General features: G+C 42.4%; 1 protein-coding gene across 1 annotated transcript in view; it reads left to right on the forward strand.

The window, feature by feature from the left end:
- PHLPP1 (PH domain and leucine rich repeat protein phosphatase 1) overlaps positions 1 to 26,112 on the forward strand; it is a 252,203-nt gene that overhangs the window by 288 nt on the left and 225,803 nt on the right. Inside the window, exon 2 of the mRNA XM_006837580.1 lies at positions 3 to 921. Within this exon, the coding sequence (XP_006837643.1) occupies positions 3 to 921 (919 nt within the window). The remainder of the gene's footprint in view (positions 1 to 2; positions 922 to 26,112) is intronic.

Raw genomic sequence — 26,112 nt, forward strand, 5'->3', positions numbered from 1 at the left:
TGGCCGGGGCCGGCGGCGCCAACTCGTTGCTGCTGAGGCGAGGGAGGCTCAAGCGGAATCTGTCGGTGGCCGCCGCCGCCTCGTCGTCGTCGTCGTCGTCGTCCGCCTCGCGCTCGCCCAGCACCGCCGGCCTGGCTGCCTCCTGCTCAGCCGCGGCGTCGCTGTGTACACGCAGCCTGGACAGGAAGACGCTTCTTCTGAAGCACCGGCAGGCGCTGCAGCTGCAGCCGTCGGACCGCGACTGGGTGAGGCAGCAGCTGCGGCGGGGCTGCGTGCACGTCTCTGATCGCCACCTGGCCGCTGCCGGCCTGCGCCCCGTGCTCTGCACGCTAGACACTACGGCCGCCGAGCTGGCCGCACGCCTGCTCCAGCCGGCCCCCAAGGGCGGTGGCGTGCTTAAGGTGCTGGGCCGGGGCCCCTCCGCCCCGGCGCCCGAGCCGCCGCGCACGCCCCCTGGCCGCCGACCGCCGCTGCCGCCCGGGGGCGCCCTGGACGGCGCGGGCGCGGCCTCCGACCCTGAGAGCTTCAGCCCGAGCCCCAGCGCCGAAAGCGCGTCTGACCGCATGGATCCTTCCAGTGGTGGCGGCTCGTCGTCGTCCGAGGAGCTGGAGGCCGAACCCGGCCCGCATCGCCACCGCGCCGCGCCCTCGGGGCCCGAGCCGCGCGCCCCGGCCGCCTCCCCGACGGCCCCGAGAGGCGGCGACGGGCCTCGGGAGGACCCGGCGGCTGCGGCGAAGGCGAGCCCAGCGCCCACCCTGTACGTGCAGCTGCACGGAGAGACCACCCGGCGGCTGGAGGCGGATGAGAAGCCACTTCAGATCCAAAACGACTACCTCTTCCAGCTGGGCTTCGGGGAGCTGTGGAGGGTGCAGGAGGAAGGCATGGACGCCGAGGTTGGCTGCCTGGTCCGCTTCTATGCAGGTAAGGGCCCGCCTGCGCGCTGGCCGGCGGCGTGCACACCCCGACAGGTACCGAGACCCGGCCCAAGCCGGGGGACACGCAGGTCCCGGCGTCCACGCGCAATCCGTAGGATCCTAACTTGAGCCATTTTAAATCCATGTGCTGGAGTGAATCTCGAGGGCTCGGAGCTTGCAGAGTCTATGGAGTAGGTGGCCGGTCCCCAGGAAGTACAGGAAGCAGATCCTCCTGAACGAGGCAACAGAGCATTTATCCCAAAGGGGCTTCCTTGGGGTCTCCACTCGTGGGCGCGTTGGGGCTGAGGCTGTTGAGTTTTCGGGGAAGCCTTTAGGTGCACACCTACTGACCCTGGAGCTTTGGAGCAGCCCCCGATTTTACTTGCTGCCAGTTTCTCGTGTTCGCGCTAAGTAGCCCCCGCCGGCAGTTGTTTCTGGTCAACTAAGGCTCTTGTTGGGCCCACTGCTTTGCTGGTGTGCCCTCCGAGTCCCCTGGAGAGTGACCCCATATTATTTTTGCTTGGCAGTTTCCTCTGCGGGACTTACTCTTGCCTCAAAAATGGTCAGGTGTTTCTTTTTCTCATTCTCTCTCCCAGGAGTTCTGATTAGAACTGACCGTTTTCCATAGGACTTGTAATAAGGGCCCCAAAAAGAATGGGACCGAAAATCCTCCCCATGGTTTTTGCAGTTCCAGCTCCAAATTCCTGATTAGGATGGTCAATGTAACGTTTTCTCTTTTGGCCAAATACAAGGGGGGCGAGGTACTAAAATGCAACAGGTTTTAAGTGCTTATATTTATTTGAGTTTTGTTAATTTGCATTCTTTCATTTTTTTAGATTGAAAACTTTGATCTTTGCGATAAGGATTTTTATTTAAAATCAAGAGAGTTAAATCCCCCGCCCCCCCCCCCCAAAAAAAAAGAAACTCCCAACCTTGACTCATTCTAGGGTGTAGATAATGGTGAGAAAGGGGTCATTGAGCCTGATTATAACTCCATTAACCTGTGGACCTTCTTTTAAATGGAAAGTTTTGGGATTTGGTTTTTCCCACCTCTGTCCTCCCTTGTGTCAGTCAGTTGGGTTTCTTTGAATGAAGAAATCTTTTATCCCCCGTACTGAAATATACAAGACTGGTAGCCTTCCTGGGATATGTTCATGTAAATTAAAGTTGCTCTGAAATTCTTAAGTAGGTTTCTGGTGGGCTTTTTGCCTTAGAAAGAAAATCAGTAGCATTTGCAATATATTAATATAATATCTCAGCTGATGGCTTGTCTTTTAAAGTTGATGTCTGAGAAAGTAGGTGATTTTTCATGTAGGAGGAACAACTTTCTTATTTGGAATTTGTAAAATATTGTTACTTATATTTGTAATCACACTTGGAGTGAGAATGTTTATTTTGTTAACAAGAATAGCAAATATATTTATGACCAAACTCTTAACATTGAAAGAAAAATAATAAAGTAGGGAGATGTATTAAACAAATAGTATTTGGATATATTTTATATGAAAAGAGTTCTAAACTTGCTCTTGATTGTTTTTTGTGTTAATTCTGTTAAAATTTCCATGGGGAAAGTTTGGGATGTTACAGTCATGAAAATTTAAGTCTCTGAATCCTCCATATAGTCTTTTTCAGAGTGCTTAAAATAATTCTAAGTGAATGATTTGCAGTTTTTTTTTTAAACGTACCTCAATTTAAGAATAAGATTCTGCTTCAATCATAAATTCTGATGTGGTCATTAAAAATTTTTTTTTTTTTTTTGCTTTGCTCTTAAAACTAATTGTTAACTCATTCTGAACCTATCTGCTTTACTTCATTTCACAGCATAAATATATATACTGGTATGTGTATGAATACGCTTGCAAAAATAACCAATAAAATGGACATAATCACAGTGTCCAATCTGTTCTTAAACAAGAATCCAGTGTGTTATAAAGAGGTTTGACCTATGGATTGTTTTTAATACAAAGTTGAGATTACTTTCAGCCTATATTTACAGAGTTAATGTATCAAACTTCTTGGTATAAATATTCATTTGCCATAGAACAAAACTTGGCATCTGGTGAGTCTCCTTGCACTTTTGCAAGAAAGCCTCACTATTGAAGAACAAAAGGCCTTGTTAGAAGGTAGTCTCCCCACTCTGAGAACCTCTGAGGACAATGAAGGTTGCATGAGGCTGGAGAAGGTTCCCTTGCTCAATTGTAAAGTCAGGCACCCCAACAGGAGAATGTTAGATTTTGTAGTTAATTATTTTCCTTGTTGTCGTAGTTAAGTGCTGTTGAGTTTTTTCTGAGTCACAGTGAACCTGAATTAGGGTTTCTGAAGCTGTTAACTTTTACAGGAGCAGAAAGCCTTCTTTTTTTTCTCTCCCTAGGAGGCTGGTGGGCTTGAACCACCGACCTTGTGGTTCGTAGTCCAGCGTTTATGCTACAGAGCCACTACGTTCCTCAATCATATTCCTTAGTGGTAGGATAATTAGTATTGTTGTACATGCTATACTCTCTTTTAGAGAATTCTGTATCTCATTTGTGTTCATAATTCATATATAACTTCTGGAGTTTATTGCTGAGTATTTCTGCTTAGTGTAGTTGACAGTTTAAGGATAAACTAGAAAGTTGCCTTTGAAGCCTTTTGAATGTTTTCCAGTGTTTAGATCAAACTTGTTGTCTGCTGTCTAGTTTATCTTTTTTTTTTTTTTTTTAAATAAGCTGTTGTCCAGCCGCGAACTTTCACTCTCCTAAGGCTTGTTTTCAGTTAAATTGTAGTGTATATAACCTGGCTCAAGTTATACTTGAAAGGCATTTCTGCCCGCTTTGAATATTTACATATTTTACTTGGGTAAAGTGAAATGAAAGTTTCAAATGAACTAGAAGGCAGGCCTTGGAGAAAAGGTACTATCGAATTATAGAGATGGTGATGCAAACTTTCAAACCTGTTAGTGCGCCTGTCACACGACTACTTTATCAGTTGAGTTAAAATGTGGGCAGATTTGAATGGTGTTTAAATTTAGTATGTTAATATCAAATTTCCTTTTAAAAATAAAACATTCTAAATTTTACCAAAAAGAGTAATTTTAAATTTTAGGGGAAAAGATCATTGAAGAATTTGGGCTGCCTCATATAAACTAAAGGTGCCCTAATGGATTAAGCATTAGGCTGCTAACCACAAGGTTGGTGGTTCAATCCCCCAGTTGCTGTGAAGGAAAAAGATGAGGCTGTCTGAAGATCTAGTCTTGGATACGATAAGGAACAGTTCTGCTCTGTCATCTACTGGCTGGCTGTGAGTTTGAACCGATACTTTGTCAGTGGGTTTGATTTGGTTTGAACAGAAGTTCTGGACTCCTAAACATTAATGAGTGTGTGTTTTGGACTTCCTGGGGTGTCTGGGTGATTCATGAAGAGCAGTGTCAAACTATGGTTTGTTTTGTTTTTGTTCTTTACAGTTTTTGACTTTTCTTCTACTAGCTTTTAGATTTAGTAATCTCACTATTTCAGTTCAAGTTTCAGTAATGAGAAAGGGCGTTGGCAGGATGGTGAGCATACCAACTATGCCACAGTGAATCTTGGACACATGATTTTTCTGTCACTCCTTGGATTGCTAGGGCAACAAGCACTTACTCCTCTCATATTTCTCTCTTTCTCTACTGGGAATGCTCAAACCTGACATGGTTTCCGCCATGGAAACCAAGAAGGGGTCGTTCGGCATTAAGCTTCAGTATTGACGAGCAGGTTCTTATTACTATAATTACAGCAGTATTGAGTAACGTGGTATGAACATGTGACACCAGTGTGTGCCTGAATAGTCCTTTTGATTTGAAGAACAAAGGGTTTTAATGGTTGGTTTTTTGTTATTTGTTTTAAATATTTTCTATATTGTATATTTTGGCTTTCAGTGTAAATAAAGTACATGCCATATTTCCCTTTGGCGACATTTGTAATACCATGGGTTTTATGGTGTTCAAAAATCTTACAGGGCTTTTGCAGAAATTGTCTCATTTGTCCTTTCACAAACGTTATGAGGGAGGAGTTGGGCGTCAATCCTCTGTTCAGATGGAGAAAAACTGATGCACTGAGAGGCTTGACTCTCTTGCTTGTGGTTTTTAAGCCCTTGACAGAACTGAGAAGAGAGAGCTTGGATATTCTGTTTTGCAATTCATATCACTTTCCATGAATCGAAGCTGAATTTCATTTACACATGAATCTTTCACTTGGCTAAAAGCATTCAGAAAATGCGCTATTTTTGTTGTTAATGAGGTGGTATTATCCTGTAGTCCAAAGTGGCATTCCTTGTGAAATGTGGATGATTCTATTTTTATCATGCCGCCTTTGGCAAATATAAGGAGGCATTACACAAAGTGTCCAAAAGTGCCCTAAATGTTCTGGTTGCAAATGGCTACATTTGCCCTTAATTTCATATGAAGTAAAGTGTACAGAATGATTCTTTATTCTCTTTTGCAAGCATGCTTCATTTGTTAAACTGTAAATCTTGATTGGGAAGTCGAGAATTAACACTTTATCTGAAAAGTACGAACTCTTGAGTGTGGAGGTGTGATATAATTCAGTTCTTTTAAAAACCATCTTGCTTGCATGAAACATACTCATCATTAAAGGTCTTATTGCTTAAATCATTTCCTTGAAAGTATATTTATTTGTACTTGGATGACAGTAAGTACTTAATGGCTCTTGTACAGCTTTAACAATTTGTATGTTATATATAGTAGGGAGGAGTCCTTGTGTGGCACCGCAGGGTAATGCGATGGACTGCATGCAACAAGGTTGGTTTGAACTGCAAGGCCAGTGGTTCAAGCTCACCAGTTGCTTTTTGGAAACCCTATACAGGGTCATTATGAATCAGAACCACTCGATGGCACTTAACAACAACAGCGTATAGTGTGTGTGGGGAAGTACAATGGCTCCATACAATAAACACTGGACTGTAAACCACAGGCCCGCAGTTTGAGCCTGTCAACCACTTCACAACAGAAAGCAGAGACTTTGTGATCCCTTGAGAATTTCAAACTTTGGAAACATTAAACAGGATCGCTATGAGTTGAAACCATGTGAGTTGGAACCAATTGGACAACTCTTAACAACCACAGCAACAAAGCTTGAGAGCAAATTAGTTTCCCTGGGTTTCAGTGATTCTGAAATAATATAGGGAGAGGTTGTGGATATAAATAAGTTTGGATTAAGTTTAGGTTGAAAGTTATCTTTTTGTTGATAATGCTATTGATGTTAATGTTAAGTGCTATCTGGTTGGTTCTGAGGAGCCCTTGGTGAGCTTGACCTCACAGTTAGCCATTCAGTGTGTATATTTCAGTGCTGTGCCTGCGTTGTTAAATACCTACCTCCAACTATTGGTTATCCAAAGATGAGTTTTCAAAGTAAGGTGTTTTTCTTCTATCTCATTCTCCTTTTTCTTGAAGTATTGAATTTAGTGATAAAATAGCATTTGTTGGCACTGTATGTGATCCAAACCTAGTAGAATACTTTGCATTTTTAAGTTAAACATTTGTTGAATTTTGAAGTTTAGACATTTTGTTGAGTTGAATTTGTGGAATTTTGTTAAGTGGCTGATGGTGTGTGCCCGTACCTTGTAGCCTTCCTCCCTCTTTGGGTCTCCGGGGTGGGTGGGTGTGTTTGTGTGTGTGTGAGACGCACAGCCACAGACAGGGGCATTTCCCCCACAGATTTGGATGTGCCCCATACTGTTACGATCTTCTCTTTCACTTGGATGTGGAAAGAACAGCTCTCCCCCCAAGTTTTCTTAGCGTTACCATGTACTTTTCTTTCTTCTTTCTTCCCTTTTAAAAGGCACCTCTTATCACAACTTTGAATGCATTTAATGAGACATTGAATGAAGCATCTTAGATGGAATGATTTTGTTGTGTGCCAGGGTCAAACCAGTTGAGTCTCCCGGACAGGAGAAGGGTTGAGTTGTTGTCTGTGAAAGTTGAGGGATCCTGAAGCTACTCCATAGAAAAGCTGTTTGTTTGAAGACTCCTGGCATTTTGGAAAAGAGAAAGAGGTGTTATCAAAATGTCTAAAAGGGTCTGGGAAAATGAAGCCTTTTTTTTTTTTTTTTCTTTCCTAAATCCCACCTTCTATCACCTGCTCCACCCCTTTAATCACTTGCATCTGTTGCAGTACTGGTAATGAGGGGTTTTGAAAGTGGCCTAAAGTCACTGTGCATCTAGGGCAAAGCCCTTTTTTTACTTTGGTTTTCTAAATATAGTGTAATTAAAACAAAGCAAACCAAAATGACCCTGTGGGATTCTTCAATGTATTAGATGTTTCTGACCTAAGGCTGCTGTGGGACCGATTGGGTTTGGGTTTGTATGGACCTTTAGATGAAGCCTTCCAATGAAAAATTTGATAAGTTGAAACTCAGAGATCTGGGAAGAATAGACTTTAATGGAACTTTGATTAAAGAACATTAGCATGTTTGGTTAATCATGGACTAGCAGCTCTTTGAAGTTGTGTGATGTTGTGCTCTGGAATCAGCATATAATAGCACTTACTGGATTAACGCAATGTTCTAACACCTTCATTCTAGAAAGTGGAATGATTACATTGTGTGACCGTATATTGGCCTGGTATACCTTTCAGATTGCTTATAGAACAAAGCGTAAGACTTCCCACAATGCCATATTCATGATGAAGGAATTGCTTTTCTTGTTGTAGTTTTACACTTGAGATGGTTTCAGTATATTATAAAATGTATGTAATGACTGAATGAAGTGTTTCGTTGAGATGTGAGTCTGATTGGAAACTGGGTTAAGTACTTTTTTGGTATATTTTATTAGTAGTGAGTTTGTAAATATAAGTACTTTAGTAAAAAAAACAAACAATCCAGAATTTTTGGCATTTATTTTTTCAAATGAAGCTTGCTAAAAAGCAGTCTGATTTCTGGTTATGTGAAAGCATTCAGTAGAATACTGAATAAAATGTCAAGTAATTCAATTTTGGCCTATTTCAATAATGAGTGAGAAATCTAATTAGGAATTTGAAGTCTGGAATAATCTAAATTGTTTGATGTTATGTAGCTTCTCTCTTTATGCAGGGAAAGAATTGTATTTGTTGCCATTTCTAATGACTCATCTATCTGATGAAGAGTGAATCTTTTCATATACTCATTGCAACTAATAATATGCTACAATGTTTGGACTTCTTTTCTAGCACCAAGCTAGTTTTCTAACAGAGCAAAAGAAAGTCTGATCTGTATGTATTTTCATTGTACAGAGAGAGATGAAACTTGACAGATCTGCCTTGTTTTTCTGGGTCTTAAAAGCTTTCTGCCCTTGGCTTGCAAAATGTGCCCTTTGATGGTTTAAATGATTATATATTTCTGAGTATTTTTGTGTATACCATGCCCCCCCAAAAAAATCTAAAACTAAAACCAAAAACAGTAAATAGAAGCAAATACCATAGAATGATGATGCACGGAGGAGATTGTACTCTTTGCAATGGACCGATGAGTGTAAAACCCATGTTCTCCCATGTAAACTATCACTCAATTCAAAATAAAAACTTAAAAAACAAAACAAAACAAAAAAACCCAAAAACTTTTCTGCCCTTGACAACAGGGTATAATCTTACTGTTTTTCTTTTGTTCAATGTAGTGGAAAATATTTGCTTTTTCCGTTTCTGACAGGTTTCTGCCTTTTACAAGATCTAGCTTTCGCAGGTTTTTACCGTATGCTTAATGATGTGGATTTAAATGTCAGTTCATTCCTGAGTCCTGGTCCAAAGAGTGATAATTTGTGCACAGGGCCAGTTTTGAGTTTTACTGCCCTGTGTTCATAATACAGTCTTCCTAAGGCATCTTCTTGGGTTTCCATGTGTGTGTTTTGAAAGCTTATCTGGCTGGTTTAGTATTTGAATGAGTGCTTCATGTTGAGTCTAGCTGATGTGTCCGTTGGATGAGAGCAGCCCTTTCCTTTTCGAATGCACAATTTTTGGAAAGATGTATGCACATTCCTCTCACACTGTCATTTAAAGAAACGAGTCTCAGAGTTGGACAAGTTGGTCTAACTTTAAATGTTCATTTGAACCTGCCCTGGACTTCAATTTATTCAATGTGAGACACATTGCATTTGAATGAAGTCTAAAATCTCTAACTACTGACTTTTTGTGGCTCCATTAGACAGCTTGTTTCTCAAATGGGAAGGGTTGTGGGTTGAACTTGTTTTAAGTTCTGAGAGACCTGTCAGTGGGCTTCCTTGTGTCAAATCCCCTGCTTTTCCCCTGGGGAAAGGAATGGGTTTGGACCTAACTTAAAATGTATACATGACAGGCGGAGTGGACTACCTTTTTGGTGTGGGTAGGACTAATGACAGATGAGATCATGCATGTTGTTTGACTCACCCTCTCCCTGCCACTCCTACTTCCTAAACTAGAAGTCCTAGTGCTGGCAATAAATTTAAAGAAATATTTCTTCTTCTACATAAAATTCTTTGCTTAAATTGATTTAAAAACTAAGATACTTTCATAATCCAACTGATGACTTTTTTGGTAATGATGACTCTATTAAAAAAAGTGGGAAAAAGTCAAAACTTGTGTTATCAGGGTAGACCTCTCCTGTGTGTCACAGGGCTTTCAGGGAGGGATTTCTCAGAAGTAGATACCCAGATCTAGCTTCCCTGGTGTCTCTTGGGCAGACTTGAACCTCCAACTTTGTAACCTTTGAGTTAGCAGCTGAGCTTGTTGACTCATTTGTAGCACCCAGGGACTCCGGCTCAGCACTGTTGTTAGCTACCCTCCAGTGAGCCCCTGACTCAGCAGCTCCATGTATACCTCGGTCAATCATGAGCCATGTGTAGGCTGCAGTCTGGAAGGAGATTGCCAGGACTGTCTCCCTAGTTTCTCTTAGACTGCTGAAGCCTGTTCAGCATCACAGCACCATGCAGCCTCCACGGACACACACATGGCTGGTGGGTGCACTTCTGAGATCCATTCGCTGCCACTGAGTGGATTCCCACTCACAGTGATGTAATGAGGTAGAGGAGGACTGTTCTGAGACTGTCAGTCTTTGTACGAGCAGACAGCCTCAGTTTTTTCTCATGGAATCACTGGTGGGTTTGAACCACTGACCTTGCACCTGGCAGCCTAATGCTTAACCCAGGGCTCGTTTCAACTCTGTATTGGTGATGGTGGTGGTGCGCCATGGAGGTGGAGTCAGTCCCGACTCATTGCGAACCCTGTACAGGGTTTCTGAGGCTGTAAATCTTTACCAGAGCAGAAAGCCTCATCTTCCTCCCGGTGAACAGCTGGTAGTTTTGAACTCCTGACCTAAGGTTAGCAGCGTGACTCCTAACCTCTAGGGGACCAGAGCTCCTTAACTCTGCATTGTTGTTGTTGTTAAGTGTCACTGAATTGGTTCCAATCCATCCCGACCCTGTATAGGGTTTCTGAGGAGCAACTCGTGAGCTTGAACTGCCGACCTTGTGGTTTAAACCAACTTTGCAGTCCTGCACGTTAATGCACAGAGCCACACATAAGCTTTGCTAGTTATTTGGCTTTAATTGTGGGTGAGCCAGCTCCCTGCTACCCTAGCTTTGAGTCAGTAGGAGAAATAGCACTTACTGAAAAGGAAGTTTGTGTGGTTATTTTGATGACATGGTAGAGTTTAGAGTCCTGGAGAGATCATTTAGTTCAACACATCCATTTTCATAGATGAGGAGAGCAAACCTGCAGAGTGCTTGGTCACAGAGTCAGGTTAGCCTAAGAATTAGGACTGTTGTTAACCCTGTGTAGGGTTTCCAAGGAGCAGCTGGTGAGTTTGGACTGTCAACCTTGCGGTTCAAACTGACCTATGGCGCCATACCAGGACTCTTGAATTAGCACCCGAACCAAGGAATTGGGTGGTCTGTTTCGTATTCTCACACTGTGTACATATAGACTAACTGGTCTTGGATCCCCCTTCTAGTTAGTATTTAAAAAGGAAAGTTAGAAAAAAAAAATTGAGTGTTCATCACACATGTGGTGGTTTCTTTATGACTTAGGGGTTTCCGTAGGTTCTTTTCATCTAATCAGGACTTTTGAGAGGCGTCATATCACTGTGACAGATTGTATGGGAGGAGGGCTTCTAATGGAACAGCTGGCTATTTTGATGACACAGAGGAAGATTAGATTTCATCATTGGAGATTTAGGATAGAACTTTTGACACAGATGGCTCAAGAGAGGTAGGTACGTGCTAGAAAATCAGTCGTGTTTGAACAGTACTTGGAAGTTGAAGTTTTATTGGACATTGGAAATGTTGAAAATATTCAGTGTCTTGAGAAACACGTAGGGGAAAAATTTAAGAATAGTTTTTTGAAAAAATATTTCCAGCTAACATGCTCATTAAGAAGATGCAGTATTCATTATATTTTTAATTTTAGTTTTTCTTAAAAGATGTCATCTCACAATTAACTGCATGTACCTTATTATTCAGGTACATAAACAGTTCTACTTCTGTATGATGTAAAAAATAAACAATACTTTTGAATACTTTTTCAAGAGAAGCAGAGAAATAATCTGACTCTTATTAGCAAAGAGACAGTTTGTGAACTTTAGGGGTGAGGAAGAGATTTCCTTTTATATTGGGCTCCATTTTGATTTAATCTTTACCTTAAGTGAAAGTTTTCACTTCCCTTATATGGAAGTTAACCTACCGAGTCAATTAATTCCCTAAAGATTGCTGTTCATTTTTAATATGAGAAAAGAAGGTTTGTAAAGTGCAGAAGCACAAAGGGGTAAAAATACATAGCAGCTGGCTTGCAGACTTTTTACTACAGATGCTGAGGCCTGAAGAGACAGTTCTCTCCATGGTCTGTTGAGAAAGGGCTATCGCTGGGGTGCAATTGACATTGACTTTTGTGTAAAAAGGGAACGCTCATGCATAGAAATAAGTGAACTTACTATTCTTGGCAGACGCTTCTTTTTCTTGCACACACACACACACACACACACAAACACACACATGCACTCACATGTGATTTTTACACATTCAGTGTGGAGGTAGGCGGTAACAGGTGGTCTTCATTTGCTGTTGAGGTAGGTTGTTATAGGTGGTCATCATTCAGTGTTGAGGTAGGCTATGATAGGTGGTCTGTATTCAGTGTTGAGGTCGGCTGTAATAAGTGGTCTTCATTTGGTGTTGAGGTAGGCTGTATTAGGTGGTCTTCATTCGGTGTTGGAGTAGGCTGTAATAAGTGGTCTTTTTTCAGTATTGAGGTAGGTTGTTAATAGGTGGTCTTCATTCAGTATTGAGGTAGGCTGTAATAGATGGTCTGTATTCAGTGTTGAGGTAGGCTGTATTATATTAGGTGGTCTTCATTCAGTGTTGGAGGTACGTTGTAATAGGTGGTTTGTATTCAGTATTGAGGTAGGCTGTAATAAGTGGTCTTCATTTGGTGTTGAGGTAGGCTGTATTAGGTGGTCTTCATTTGGTGTTGAAGTTGGCTGTAATAGGAGGTTGTCGTATTTATGGCTGGAAGGTGTAGGAAGGTGAACAGTCTTGAGGGGAAGGAAATCTTAATTTAAAAAATCATTGCAGCTCTTCTTCATTAGGTTAAACTTCCTTTGTCCACATAATATTTGATTTTTATTATGAATAAACTGTTCATATGCCTTATTCATTGTTCTGTTGGATGTTTGTCTATTGATTTCTAGATTTTTTTATATTTAGAAAATTTGAGTATATATAGAGAAGTTAGCTTTCCTTTGTGTCACTAATATTTTCTGTATCCACTGCACTTTTTTCTGTGACTGTGATACCCCTCACCATAGGTTTTCAGTGTTTATATGTTAGGCTTTTCAGGTCTGTGTCATGTGTGGAGTCCTGGTGTGGCGCTGTGGGTTAATGCACCAGAACTGCAAGGTTGGAGGTTCAAGCTCACCAGCCGCTCCTTGGAAACCCTGTACAGGGTCACTGTGGGTCGGAACTGAGTCAGTGGCACTTATAACAGCAACAACAACATATGTCATGTTTGGGAAGGTTTCCTCTACCCAAAGATTTAAAAAAAATTTTTTGTTTGTAAAACTTTAATCAGCATGTTCTTTTAGTAAGATAAGTAGGAAAGAAGAAATGATTTCAACATTTGTTTTGGGTACTGTATTCTTTCTTCACTGACTTTAAAATACCGCTCTCCCCCCACCCCCTCCCCGAGTTTATATTGAATTTCCGTAGGGTTAGTAGTGATTTTGAATCTTTTGAGGAAAAAGTAGAGAAAAAGAAGGATTTTTAGTTGATTTATCCTTGACTACCCCACCCCCCCCAAACTTCCTAATAGCTGCTGTCACTTGGACTTTTAGGATGACAGCACTGACGTTTCTGAATGCTTCCTTGTCATCGCTAAGCGGCTGGAGTGTGTGTGTGTGTGTGTGTGTGTGTGTGTGTGTGTGTGTGTGTAGGGAATGCATTTGGGAAGCCCTGGGTTTGAGTTCTGGCTATTTTGCTTACCCAGAACACTCTGCTTCATTCTTTCCTCATCTGTAGTGAGAAATGAGCGGTGGAATGAAAGTGCCTAGAATGACAGTACTCACTGGTTCACACTAACTCTAGTGCCTTATCGTACATCCCCAACTTTTCTTGGGTTGGAAGGGCCACTGATTGAGGCACAGGAGACCCAGATTGGAGTGTAGGCTGCTGCTTTACTCAATGTGAATAAATTCTTTCACCTCCTAAAGACTCATTTATCAAAGGAAGAGAAGGTGATAAAAAACAAAAACAAAAAACCTGTCGCAAAGAGCTTTGTGAGATTCAGATTTGATGATGTGTGTGGCAGTGCTTTGTAAACTGTGAGATGTTATACCAGTGTTCCAGTGTAGTGCGGTAAATTCCCACAGACGTTAATTAGCGTTCATTAGTGCTCATTAGGAGGATGGGATCTACTGTTATTGGGCACTGTTGTCAGTGACACTGGCAGAAGATACACTTTCTTTTCCTCCTTTAGTAATTACCTTATCTACTCTGTCAAACTGCTTTTGATTAAAAAATGGCTAAGGACCCCTTGAAGTACTTAAGAGTTGAGGAAACTAACCAGCAGGAGTCCCAGTGTGACGCTGTAGGATAATCACTGGACTGCTAACCACAAGGCCCATAGTTCAAACCCACCAGCTGCACCTGGAAAACCCTATACAGGGTCCCTGTGAGTTGGAGCAGACTCAGCAGCACTTAGCAACAACAGTCAGCATTTTTGATACAATGTGAAAAGTGTTCTGATGGCGACAAAGTAGTCCCAGGTCCTGTAGTCGCAGAAAAGAAGACACTCGAACTCTTGGAGACTAGTCAGGCAGGACCAGGAGAGAGATGGCTGTCCAATCCTGGGATCCTGGATTGCTGAGGAGCAACCCTGATTGCTGGGGCAAGCTACCGTCTGAATGAGTTTCATAGTTTGTTTCATCTCTGGCAGCCCTATCTCTAGGCACCTGGGCCTTGAGTCGTTTTGGACTCCATTTGATATCATGATTTGTGAGAATCTCACTTGTGGATGTGCTGAAGCCAGGGGATGGGCCACCACAGTCTGGAAACCCATTTTCTTACTCCTCTTTTTGACCCATGAGATTTTGTTTCCCCCTGGGTTTTATGGGATTTATGGGGCATGCTATGTCATCTTCTGCATAGCAGTCCCTTTTAGTTTAATGTCTTATGTCTCCACGGCATTGGTTGATTCTGACAGAATAATCCTATAGGACAGATCAGAACTTGTCCCATAGGGTTTCCCAGCTGTCATCATTATGAGAAGACTGTCCCATCTTTCCCCCAGGGCGTGGCTGGGACATTTTAACTAGTGCGACACCAGGGCTCTAGTGTCTCACATGCACTTCACCTGTAAACTGTGGATGAAGATGAATTGGTTGTGACCTAGAGGTGTTTGTAATCTGGACAGTTTCCCCGTGGGACTTCATAGATGAAAGAATGTCCCTGTAAACTTTTTCTGTGAACTAGAAAGCGATACAACTATTAAGTGTTCATGTAAACAAAAACATCTTTTTAACTTTTTTTTTTCCTCGTGACTATAAAACTAATACTGAAAGAGGAGACTTTCTGCTCCTGTAAAGATTTAGAGCCTCGGAAAGCCTACACAGGGTTGATATGGGTTGGAATCCACGTGATGGCAGTGGGCTACTGCACACTTTTTCGTCTCCACTAATGGCCCAGTATGAGGAGCCCTGGTTGTGTCCTGGGTTTTGCGACGGGCTGCTAACTGAAAAGTTAACAGTTTGAACCCACCAGCCACTCTACAGGAGAAAGGTGAGGCTTTTTTCCCTTTAAATATTTACTGCCTGGGAAACCTTATACAGGGTCACTATGAATTGGATCCAACTTGATGGCATTCAACCACCACCTAATAGCTCTGTGGAATGTCTCCTGTAGGATTATGGATGACAACACTGGAAAAAGATCTTCATTTTACTTTTTATGTTTTAAAATTATAACGAACACCGTGGTTAAAAAGTGTCATTCAGGTCCTGGCTGACTAAAATAAGCCAGTTCAAATAAAAGTGCTGCTAATTCACACTAATCAGCATTCAGGTTAATTACCTGCCAATGCATATTTTCCACCATCGTTAGCATCTTTTTGCCCTCTTTGACTGTTTTTTGTTGTTGTTTTTTTTACACTGAGACCTCGATTAACTCATTAGAGCAGAGCTGCAACCGACAGGCTGATTTTCACGGGCGATTTCAGGAGAAATGGTATCAGCAGTGAAATCCTAAGGAATGTAGTCATTGGCCGCTGCTATTATAAAGCTGAAGGCCAGCCATCTCCTGTTTGCATATTTGGATAAGAGGGAGTAAGTGGCTTTAACCTAAATCTGAATGGTATTGTCTCATTGAGGAATAAATGCATGAAGCTGAGGACAAACCAAAGTTCTGTAAACAGCTATCACAGTGTAGGCTGTCTGTCCTTAGTGTAGTCTGCATGTTTGTTTTCAGTTTCCTGCATCAATTTTCAGTGTGGCGCTGTGAGTTAATGCGTGACTGCAGAGCCATTTGAACTACAAGGTTGATGGTTCAAGCTCACCAGCTACTCCTCGGAAACCCTATACAGGGTCATTATGGGTCAGAACTGACTCGATGACAGTTAACAACAACAACAACAATAGAGAATTTGAGGGCTGTCTTTGCTTTCTGCTTCCATAAGTGTACATAAAGCACATTTCTCTCCACCCCCACCCCCACCCCCAACAAAACAAAACAAAACAGCCTCTTGGTACTGAGAAACTGACAGATTTATCTGAGGAAGTATGATGGGTACCGGGAGGCAGTGTCGGTCGCATCAGCAGTTATTTCGGCATGGCCACAGCACAGCTATACTGGTGCAATATCTCCTTTTGGAACCATGTGTAGTATTAAGGTGGACTTAACCAGGGTTGCCGGTAGATAGGTAGGCGCTAGTTCAGAACCTGATGAATTGAAGTAATACTGCCTGAGTACAGCTGTGTCAGGTTTCCCAGGTATGTAAAGTGGGCGACAACTTCATGGATACCCCAGGGAGGACACAGAATCTTAGCATCAGAGGGACCTTAGGGGGGTGAGTATCTGCACTTAGCCATTTCTGATGGATGGTCCTCTGTCCTCTGCTTGGTAGGCACTGTATTCCAGGACATCATTATATTGGCCGTGCTTCTTGAAATGAGGTTTCTGGACCAGCATTTCCTGGGAGCTAGTTAAATATGCAACGCCTCAGGCCACTTCCATTTCCTGAATAGTCTGCAATCTAACTAGATCCTCAGGTGAGTTGTGTGCACAACACAGCATATGAAGAAGCCTTGGTGGCACAGTGGGTTAAGTACTCTATTGCTAACTAAAAAGTTAGCAAACCACCAGCCTCTCCCTGGGAGAAGAATGTGGCAGTGTGCTTCCATAAAGATTTCAGCCTTGGAAACCTATGGGACAGTTGTACTCTGTCATATAGGGTTTTGTGAGTTGGAATTGACTCTTAATTTTAATGATCAGTGTAGTATGAATTGGGAGTGGAGGAGATTAGGAATGGAAGAGGGAAACTCATGCATGCCTGTAAGGTTCAGGTGAGATGTTAACGGCATGAACTAGAGCAATGGGAAGGAGAAAAGTTTGGAGACAGAGTAGAAGTTATCAGTAGCTAATAAATAGGGTCACTATGAGTCGATGGCGGTGGGTTTTTAGTGGGTTTTGGAGATAGATGCTCAGGGATGAGAACTTTTCCATGTGGACTCTGGGAGAATTGTGGGTCTGTTAATACAAATAAGCTCAGAGTTGTGCAGAGTTACATTACGAATTAATTCAGTAAACCTTGAGTACCAAGTACAGTGGTCAGGAATTGGGAGACAAAAATGAATGCCCGTGTACCTCCTGCTCTTGGTGTTTAGAACTTTAACGTTGGAGAACGTTGCTGATTTTGTTGATCCTGTACAGACATGCCTGGGGTTGCTTATATAAACCTGTAGTTATAAACCAACACCTGTTAAGTCTATGAAGAAATTTGAGGTACATTCAAGTGGGCTTCAAAAAACTTGTGGAAAACTTAATTTTTAACTTAATGTTCCACACATTTTTTTAAAGCCCCTTTGTACAGTGGTTCATAATAACAAACTGGCGTTATATTCAGACATGCATTGAAACATTATTATTACTGCATTTTTGTGGGGGCTCAATTGGAGAGGGAAGGACTAGAGACTGGGAGATTGGCTCAGTGTTGAGTTCCTGACAAACATTTCTTGATTTCTTATATGCTGAAGAAGGAGCCTTAGACAGGCAGTGGCTTGAGCATTGGGTTGCTAACGGAAAGGTCGGCAGTTGGAGCCCACCAGCTATTCTGTGGGAGAAGGTGGAGGCAGTCTGCTTCCATGAAGATTTACAATCTTGGAAAGCCTAGAGAGCTGTCTGCTGTGCCCCCCAGGGTTGCCATGAGTCAGAATAGACTCTCCAGCTGAGGGTTTGGTTATGTGCTAAAGCACTCTCCTGGGTAGGTGCTGCGGTTCCAAAGAAAGAATGCTGTGTTGTCTTGTATCATGGAGTTCAGCTTAGTAGGGGCGAAAGAAGCGGTGGAAGACAGAGCGTGTTCCTTTGAGGCATGTACAGTGCAGTTGTGCCACCTTTGCTGTAGTTAGGGGTGAAAAATGCTTTTAAAGATGAGAAAAGAATAGTCAAGGGATATTTAGGGGACCAATTCCTTAGAAGGCCTTTCATGATCTGGCCCAAGTTTCCTTCTTAATCTTCTCTTCTGTCTTTGATGTCTTCGAACCATAGCGTTGGTGAAGAATACTGAATACACTTGAACTGCCAGAAGTGAACGGGGTAGGACTTTCCTGGCAGGAGGACCAAAGAGCTGCCTAGGAACTCTGACGAGCTTTGGACACAAGAGTGTTGTTTAGGTGGTAGAATTGTTGTCCAGACTTTAAGTTCAGTTCTTTGAGTATGCCCTCCATGGCAGGGGCTATAAATAAGGGTTTTGGATGTCAAAAGGCTAGCAGGTTTCTAGTTAGGGTAGCTGTAATCTCATTAACCAACAGACAGAATAAAGGAACAGGAAGTGGCTTTTGGGGTGAGGAGGAAAGTTCATGAATTCAGTTTTGGCTATGTTAAGTTTGAGGTGCCTTTAGGACATCCAGGTGTGTCTAAAGCTTGGGGATATCTATGTTTGGCCATTAGTTATAGGCTTTGGGTTGAATGAGTGTTTGACTGGATTGAGAAAGGAGAGAGAGAGGGTTGAGGAAACAACTTCTGAGGAATGCCTGGTTTAAAAAAGTGGTGATGGTGGTTACGTGCCGTGGAGTCAGTAATAATTCAGACACAAGAGGCACGCTGTAGGCTTATAAGAAGGTCAGTTAACATGCCAAATTAGCCTTTCGTGCTAATCTTTACAACAGTTACATTTCAGTGGGCTGGGGAAGGAGGCTTCTGGTGTTGATAATGTACTTTGTATTGATCTGGGTCTATACATAAACAAACATTACCGAATGGTTGCTTGTTTTACTGGATAAATTGTACCTCAGTATACAAGAGGGAGGAAAGTGGTCTGGGAGGAAGAAACATGAACATTATTTCTATACTGAAAAGAAAGAGAGGGAAGTCAGGGCCTAAGCATGGCAGATGAAGGGAAGTGTTCATAGAAATTATATGTGGAGTCTTGAAGGTCTTGTCAAGGTGGGTGGGATGACCGCCAGCCACTCCTTTCTCTAAGGCTGTTGGGAAGGCTCTCTTTAGTGACAGATCAGGAAATTGGGACTTTTGACCAATTCATCTCAGTTTTCTTAAAAGCCAAGTTTCAGTATTTATTAGCATATTCTTTTTCTTGAGATAATCAACCAATTGATTATAGTCTGTAGTGTCTTTTTGGAATTTGTGACCGAATATTTCCTGAAAGATAGGTCTTCCTCTGATTATTCTAAGTACCTCACTGCTCTGGAAGGGTGGGGATAGTAAATAGAACCCAGGAACAAGGAGCGGTTTGGCAGTGCTGCATTGGGCAGGTTTGTTTTGACAGGGTGGTTTTGGATTCCTCCTGGATCTCTCCGAGTGTGTGTGGGGGTAGGGTAGAGGTGGGTGGAGAGACCTAATGGTCAAAATGCATTAGGATAATTGCAGCTAGTACACACGACAGAGCTGGGACTGTGCCTCCATTACACCGTTTCCTTTCTGTTCATGAAATCACTTTTGGACAGTTTCGAATTCTTTCTCCTGACCTGTTGCCTATATCTGCAGAGACAAGAGCAAGTTCTGAAGAACGCCACAGTGACTTCTGGCTTGAATTTAATTACAAACTGCTCATGAAGACATGATAAATTGTAGATGTAGATAGGTATAGACCAGATTGCAATTATTATTAAATAATACAGCTGATAACCTCAGGGTCAGCAGTTTGAAACTACCAGCTGTTCCACGGGAGAAAGATGAGGCCTGCTGTTGCCATAAAGATTTACATACAGCCTTGGCAACCCTGTACAGGGTCATTGTGAGTCGGAACCTATTCCATGGCACACCATCACCACCACCATTAAGAAACCATGCAGCACTGTTGTTTTTCTTCTCATGTATTTAGCAAGCATTGAGCGTCAGTTTTATATTCAGTGATGTAGTGGGTCAAATGTCGGGCTGCTAACTGTAAAGTTGCTGGTTCAAACCCACTAGCTACTCTGAGAGAGAAAGATGAGGCTGTCTGCTCCTGTAAAGGTTAATAGTCTCAGAAATCCTGAGGAGATTTCTCCTTGTAAAGGGTTGCTATGAGTCTAAATGGACTCAGTAGCATTGGATTTGTTTTTTTTGAGTTACTGGTTTAGGTGCAAATATTCTCTCTCAGCATTCTGTTTCGTTTTTCCCACTTCTGTTAATGGGAACTTTTGTCACATACCTACTGATGAGACTGTCTGCTCCCATAAAGATTTACAGCCTCGGAAACCCTATGGGGCAGTTCTACTCATTCCTACAGGGTTTCCATGAGTCAGACTTGACCATGGTTTGATTGGAGGGTTAGGTGCTGATTTCAAATTGTGGTTATTAAAAAAAGGAAAAAGGGACAGTGTACATTAATTCAGTTCTTAATTATAATTCAGTATCTACAGAAAGTTTCTGGGTCATCTGGCTATTTCGATTGCAAAGTTGATTTCTGTGAATGTTTACTAAAGATGTTTGGGGAAATCCTATAGGAAGAACCGTAATTTGCTAACCATTTTTCATTCATATCAAAGATTTGAAGAGCCAGAGCAGTGGTAATGTTGAAGAAGTAAAAAAAGACCATTGCACATGATTTTGGAGAGCTCGTGGAGTGGCAGTAGATGTTTTTTGTGTGTTGTATTATTTTATGTTTTGTCTTACTTGCTCCCAAACCTCCTATTTATTAGGCTGGTGGCAATCTTGTTTATGTCAAAGCCAGTGACTAGTGTGACTGGAGTATCGGGAACAGTTATTTATTTTTTATATGCGATGCTCTTTCTTCTAACCTCCTTAGTCCATTCAGACAGGTGTGGTGTACTTGCTACCTGAGATATCAGGTGCTTTGGAGGCTGGCGCAGGTGAGTCAGACAGATCCGCTGAAGTCAAGTTGCACCAGGACAGAGATGATCATGAAAAGTGATCATCAGTGGGACACATACAGTGACAGTCTTTCTTCCTTTCTTACAAACGTGTGTCACGTGTGTGCCTACTGTGTTTCTACCTTTAACAAAGCAGGCACTGTCCCTGCCACCTGACTTCACAGGGTATGTTGTTGTTGTTATGTGCCGTGGAGTCGGTTCCGACTCTTAGCGACTCTGTACAGGGTTTCCGAGGCTGTAAATCTTTATGGGAGCAGAAAGCCTCATCTTTCTCCCCCGGAACAGCTGGTAGTTTCAAACTGCTGACCTTGCAGCCCGCAGCCCGTTTCGTAACCATAATGCTACCAGAGCTCCTTTCACAGGGTATACAGGAGGCTTATCCAGCAAGCACTCACACAAGTCATTGTTTCATGAAACTTGTGACATGTGTTCAGGCTATCTGCCCACACGTGGCCTTGAAGCTGAAACCTGAGGCATGAAGAGTGGTTCAGAGGTTGGGGGTTGGGCTATAAGGAAGATGTTCCTGGTGGGAGTGCAGTGTGTGTGAAGACCCTGAGGTAGGAGGGTCCAGTGTGTGTAAGGACCAGAGGAGGAGCTCTGAGAGTGTTCCATAGGGAGAAGACAGACCGAGCCTCAAGTTGGAGAGAGAGGCAGTCTCAGACCATAGCTATGTGTGATCGAGGCCAAGTTCTGCATACAGAAGACTTTGGTTACATGTTGTTGGTTTTTTTTTAAATCAAATGCAAAGTAGGTATTATCGAATAAGCACTGCATTGCTAACCACAAGGTTGGCAGTTCAAACTTATTAGCTGTTCCTTGGAAACCCTATACAGGGTCTCTGTGAGTCAGAACTGACTCGATGGGTACGGAACAACAGCAAGTGTAAACCATTGGAGTTCTGGTGTGGTGCTGTAGGATAAGCACTGGCTTGCTAACTGCAAGGTTGGTGGTTCAAATTCACCAGTCTCTACTAAAAATCCCTAAGCAGGATTGCTATGTGTTGGCACTCATCAGCAGTAAATCATTATAAATTATGATATTGGTGAAGACTGTACTATGGACTGCCAGAAGAATATGCAAATCTATTTTGGAAGCAGTATGGCCGGACATATTGTCAGGAGGGACCAGTCCCTGGAGAAGGTTATCATGTTTGATAAAATGGAGGGGTGGAGAAAAAGAGGAAAACCCCCAATGAGATGGATTGGCCCAGTGGCAGCAGCTATGGGCTCAACTGTAGCAGTGATGATGAGGATGGCGCAGGCTGGGGCGATGTTTTGTTCTGCTGTGCATAGGGACGGTGGCACCTAACAACAACAATGACCAGATTATCAGGAGGGACCAGTCTCTGGAAAAGAGCTTCATGCTTTGTAGAGAAGATCAGCGAAAAAGAGTAAGAGCCCTCAGAGATGGATTGACACTGTGGTAGCAACAGTGAGCTCAAGTGTAACAGCTATTGTGAGGAGGAGGGTGCAGGACTGGGCAGGGTTTCCTTCTGTTGTCCACAGGGTCACTGTAAGTTAGAGCCAACTCAGTGACACCTAACAGTAGTAAACCATTCCATGGAGTTATCACAGGTTCTTTAGATTTGATCTTTTCAAGGGCAGGGGCCATGACTGTCGGCTTACCAAGGTCCTTTTATCGCTAGGAGGGACAAAGGGAGAGGAAGGGCACCATGTGTTTTCTGTGTCTGCTCAGACCTCTGTTCTGGACATGCTAAGTAAAACTACTTTTCTGTCTTCAGGTTTGTACTCCCTATGCCTTCTTATGTGGTGAAGAATGTTGAACATTCAGATTTTATCTTTCTTGCTTTTCTATTGCTATCTAGTTCCTTCCCTAGTTGTGTGGAATCTGTTCTCTGAGACCCCAAGATGTTCCCAGATGACACAGGGCCAAGGTCTGTAAACGAGGACATAGTTTTTTCACTGTTCCATTTTACCTCTTTTGGTCCCACCCCAGTACACTCATAATCCCTTTTTATCACGGCTCTCATTGATTGAGGATGTGCACGCTTTCTTTTGTATACCTCACTCCCCCGAACTCACCCCTAACAATAGTCAACAGTGTTGAATATCAGTGTTTGATTGAGGAAATGATAAAACACCAATAAGGTGTGTTTTCTTTTGACACCTTAGCAATTGAGTTCCATGTTAATAGAGATGGAATTATAGCTTCACACTCACAGTGTCTTGTGAGGACTGCATTAAATAGGACAATACCTGCTTAGGAGTTTTTCCTTTTTTAAAAACAAAATAAAACTTTTGATCTATAAACAAGGAGCCATGAGAGCATAGTGGATTATGAGCTGGGCTACTAGCTACAAGGTCAGCAGTTAGAATCTACCAGCCACTGCAATAAAGATTTACAGCCTCAGGAACCCTAGACAGGGTTGCTGAGAGTTAGAACTGACTGGATGGTGCACAACTACCACCATCTATGAACTAGAAAGGGCTGCGTCATTTGTGCACAAAGTCAATTATTTTTAAGTTAAAAGGGGCAGGTTATGTAGTTTCTCTAAATAACTTTTTTTAAAGTTAATTTTCTGTTGTGAATTGATTGAAGGTTTACAGACAAGATCATCAACTTTATATTCCACAAGAACAAGTCTTTTTTTTATGCTTCTGAGTTTTGTTCTAGATTTTTCTCCCCCTCTAGCCAGAACCTTCTAATGTGATCTATTTCAGAGACGTTGCTAGTGGTAGACAGGCATCACCTAATCACCTAGTTCTTCTTGGGATCAAGGTTATGGAAGCTGATGTCCGTTAGTCCCCTAGAGTAATTATTGCCATGTGTCCTTGCTTTTCTATTCTCTTCTTGCCTCTGCCCAGAGAGACCGATAGCTGTACCTTAGATGGCTATTCACATACGTATTTAAAAAAATCTAAATAATTTTTATTATTGAAGCTATTACTTTCTGTCCTTCTTCTCGCATTTGGTCTTTACTTTTTGAATCATTTTCCTGTTTTGATGAGATTCAGTTATAGCAAGCAGAAGGTAAAAATCCTTCAGACTTTTTCAGGATTCTTTTCTTTTATTGTAGAAAGTGAGAAAAACATGCAAAAGTAGGTAAGCTAGTGTAATGAATTCCAGGCACTCATTGGCTGTCATCAACAGTTACCAGTTCGTGATTGATCTTATTTTCTCTCTACCTCCTCTCTTTCTGCTGATGTTATTTTGAAGCAAATCATAGACATCATTTTACCTGTAAATAGCTCTAAAAGTAAGAATCTCAAACAAATAGCCATGGCAGGTTGTTTTTTTGAAAAATAATCCACGCTAATTCTTAAATGTCAGCAAGTTTTAAGCTTTTAATTTGAACAAGATCCAAATGTGTTTCATATCTTGCGATTGTTTTTGTGTCTTTTACAATTGTTCTAATTTATAAATTCTCTTCTTTCTCACGTTTCTACTTTCCTTCCCTTTCTCTGCAATTTCCTCTTGATTTATTTGTTGAAACAAACAAGCAACAACCCAACAGGTTACTTGTCCAATAGAACATTCCACAGCCTGGATTTTGCTTAATGCAACCTTATTTTGATGTTTCATAGGAGCACATTGGGCGCTTGGGTATGTATGTTTGGTATTGTTTTGTGTTTTCCTTAACTTTAGTCCATTTTGATATGTTGTTGTTTTTGTGTGCTGTCGAGTCAGTTTCAACTCAGGTTGTTATGTGGAATTGCTTATGACTCATAGAACCCTGGGTTGGGCTTCCGAGGAGTGGTTGGTGGATCTGAACCACTGACCTTGAGGTTAGCAATCCTAGGACTTACCCTACAGTGTCACTCTAGGACTCCTAGCAACCCTGCATGGGGTTCCAAGGCTTGTAAGCCTCTTCTGGAGCAGACAGCCTCATCTTTTTCTCATCTAGTGGCTGGTGAATTCGAACTGCTCACGTTGTGGTTAGCAGCCTAACATGTAACCCACTACACCACGGGGACTCTTTGATACAAAGTGTGTCAAGTTGACTCTTCTTTTGGACAACTAGAACTAAGGTCAGAAACTAGGCACACATCAATTAAACCTAGAACGAGAGTCACTATGTGACACAAATGGTAAGGTACTCAGCTACTAACCAAAGAACTAACCAAAACATTGATGGTTCAAGTCTACCCAGAGGGGTCCCATAAAAAGGGCTTGGTATTCTTCATTTAAAAGAATCAGCCATTGAGAATCCTATGGAGCACAGTGTTACTTGGACACAGCTCATGGGATTGACTTGATGGCATCTGGGTTGGTGTTTAAACATTGGGAAGTTTCCCTTAAGAGTAAAGATTTCAGCGTTTTTGTTTTAGTCAGATCTGGACAAAGTAGGCAGTGTGGGATCCCAGGGGATACAGCTGAGAAGAGTAGCAGCTTCCTTCCAGGTGTGCCTGCCCTCTCCAGGCTTTCTGCCTGCGCCCTGAGACCTAGCTTACAGCAACAAAAGTTGCTTTTTTATGTGTGGATTCTCTCTTAAGTTTTAAGCGTGAGAGTTTGCATCTAAGTTTTTGGTACCATGGTTTTCCTCCAAGCTGGTATTTGGGCTTGTTTTGTTGCCCAGCAGGTGATGGTGGGAGTGAGGCTCCCGCTGTGTTGTGTATCTGCACAAAACTGCTTCAGTGGGTCGTGTGCGTGTCCCACAGTCCTCTCCCCTTCGGAGTGTGGAAATTGGCATTTCTGGTTTTAGAACCTAACAATGCCTGGCACATAGTGGATACTCAGTACATTCTTGTTGATTGAATGAAGGAGAAAAGGAGGAGGCGATAGAAAAATTGCCAGACCCTGCAAGAGAAGACTGTTGTGTCGTGCCCACTCACCTGTGAAAGTTCAGCGAGGCTGATAATAGCACTTCTTCCATGGCTCAGGTGACACTACTGTACTGTGGGAACATGGTGGCATTGTAGGATAAGCACTGGATTGCAAACCACAGTGTCGGCAGTTGTGAGTCCACCAGCGGCTTTGAGGGAGAACGATGAGGCTTATGCTCCCACAAAGATTCATTGCTTCAGCAATTCTGTAAGAGTTTGCTGTGAGTCGGAACCAACTTGACAGCTCTTAACAACTACTTTAATATTGAAATGATTTCCGTACAACTTTGCAGATGTTTGTTTGTTAATAACATGTAAATTGGGAATAGATGTGGGGTTTGGAGCACATACTAGCTGGGCTTTCCTCTCCTATCCTGAGACTTGGGCGTTTGACACACACACACACACACACACAC

Source organism: Chrysochloris asiatica, unplaced genomic scaffold (genome assembly GCF_000296735.1).
Source record: "Chrysochloris asiatica unplaced genomic scaffold, ChrAsi1.0 scaffold00021, whole genome shotgun sequence".
Taxonomy (NCBI): Eukaryota; Metazoa; Chordata; class Mammalia; order Afrosoricida; family Chrysochloridae; genus Chrysochloris; species Chrysochloris asiatica.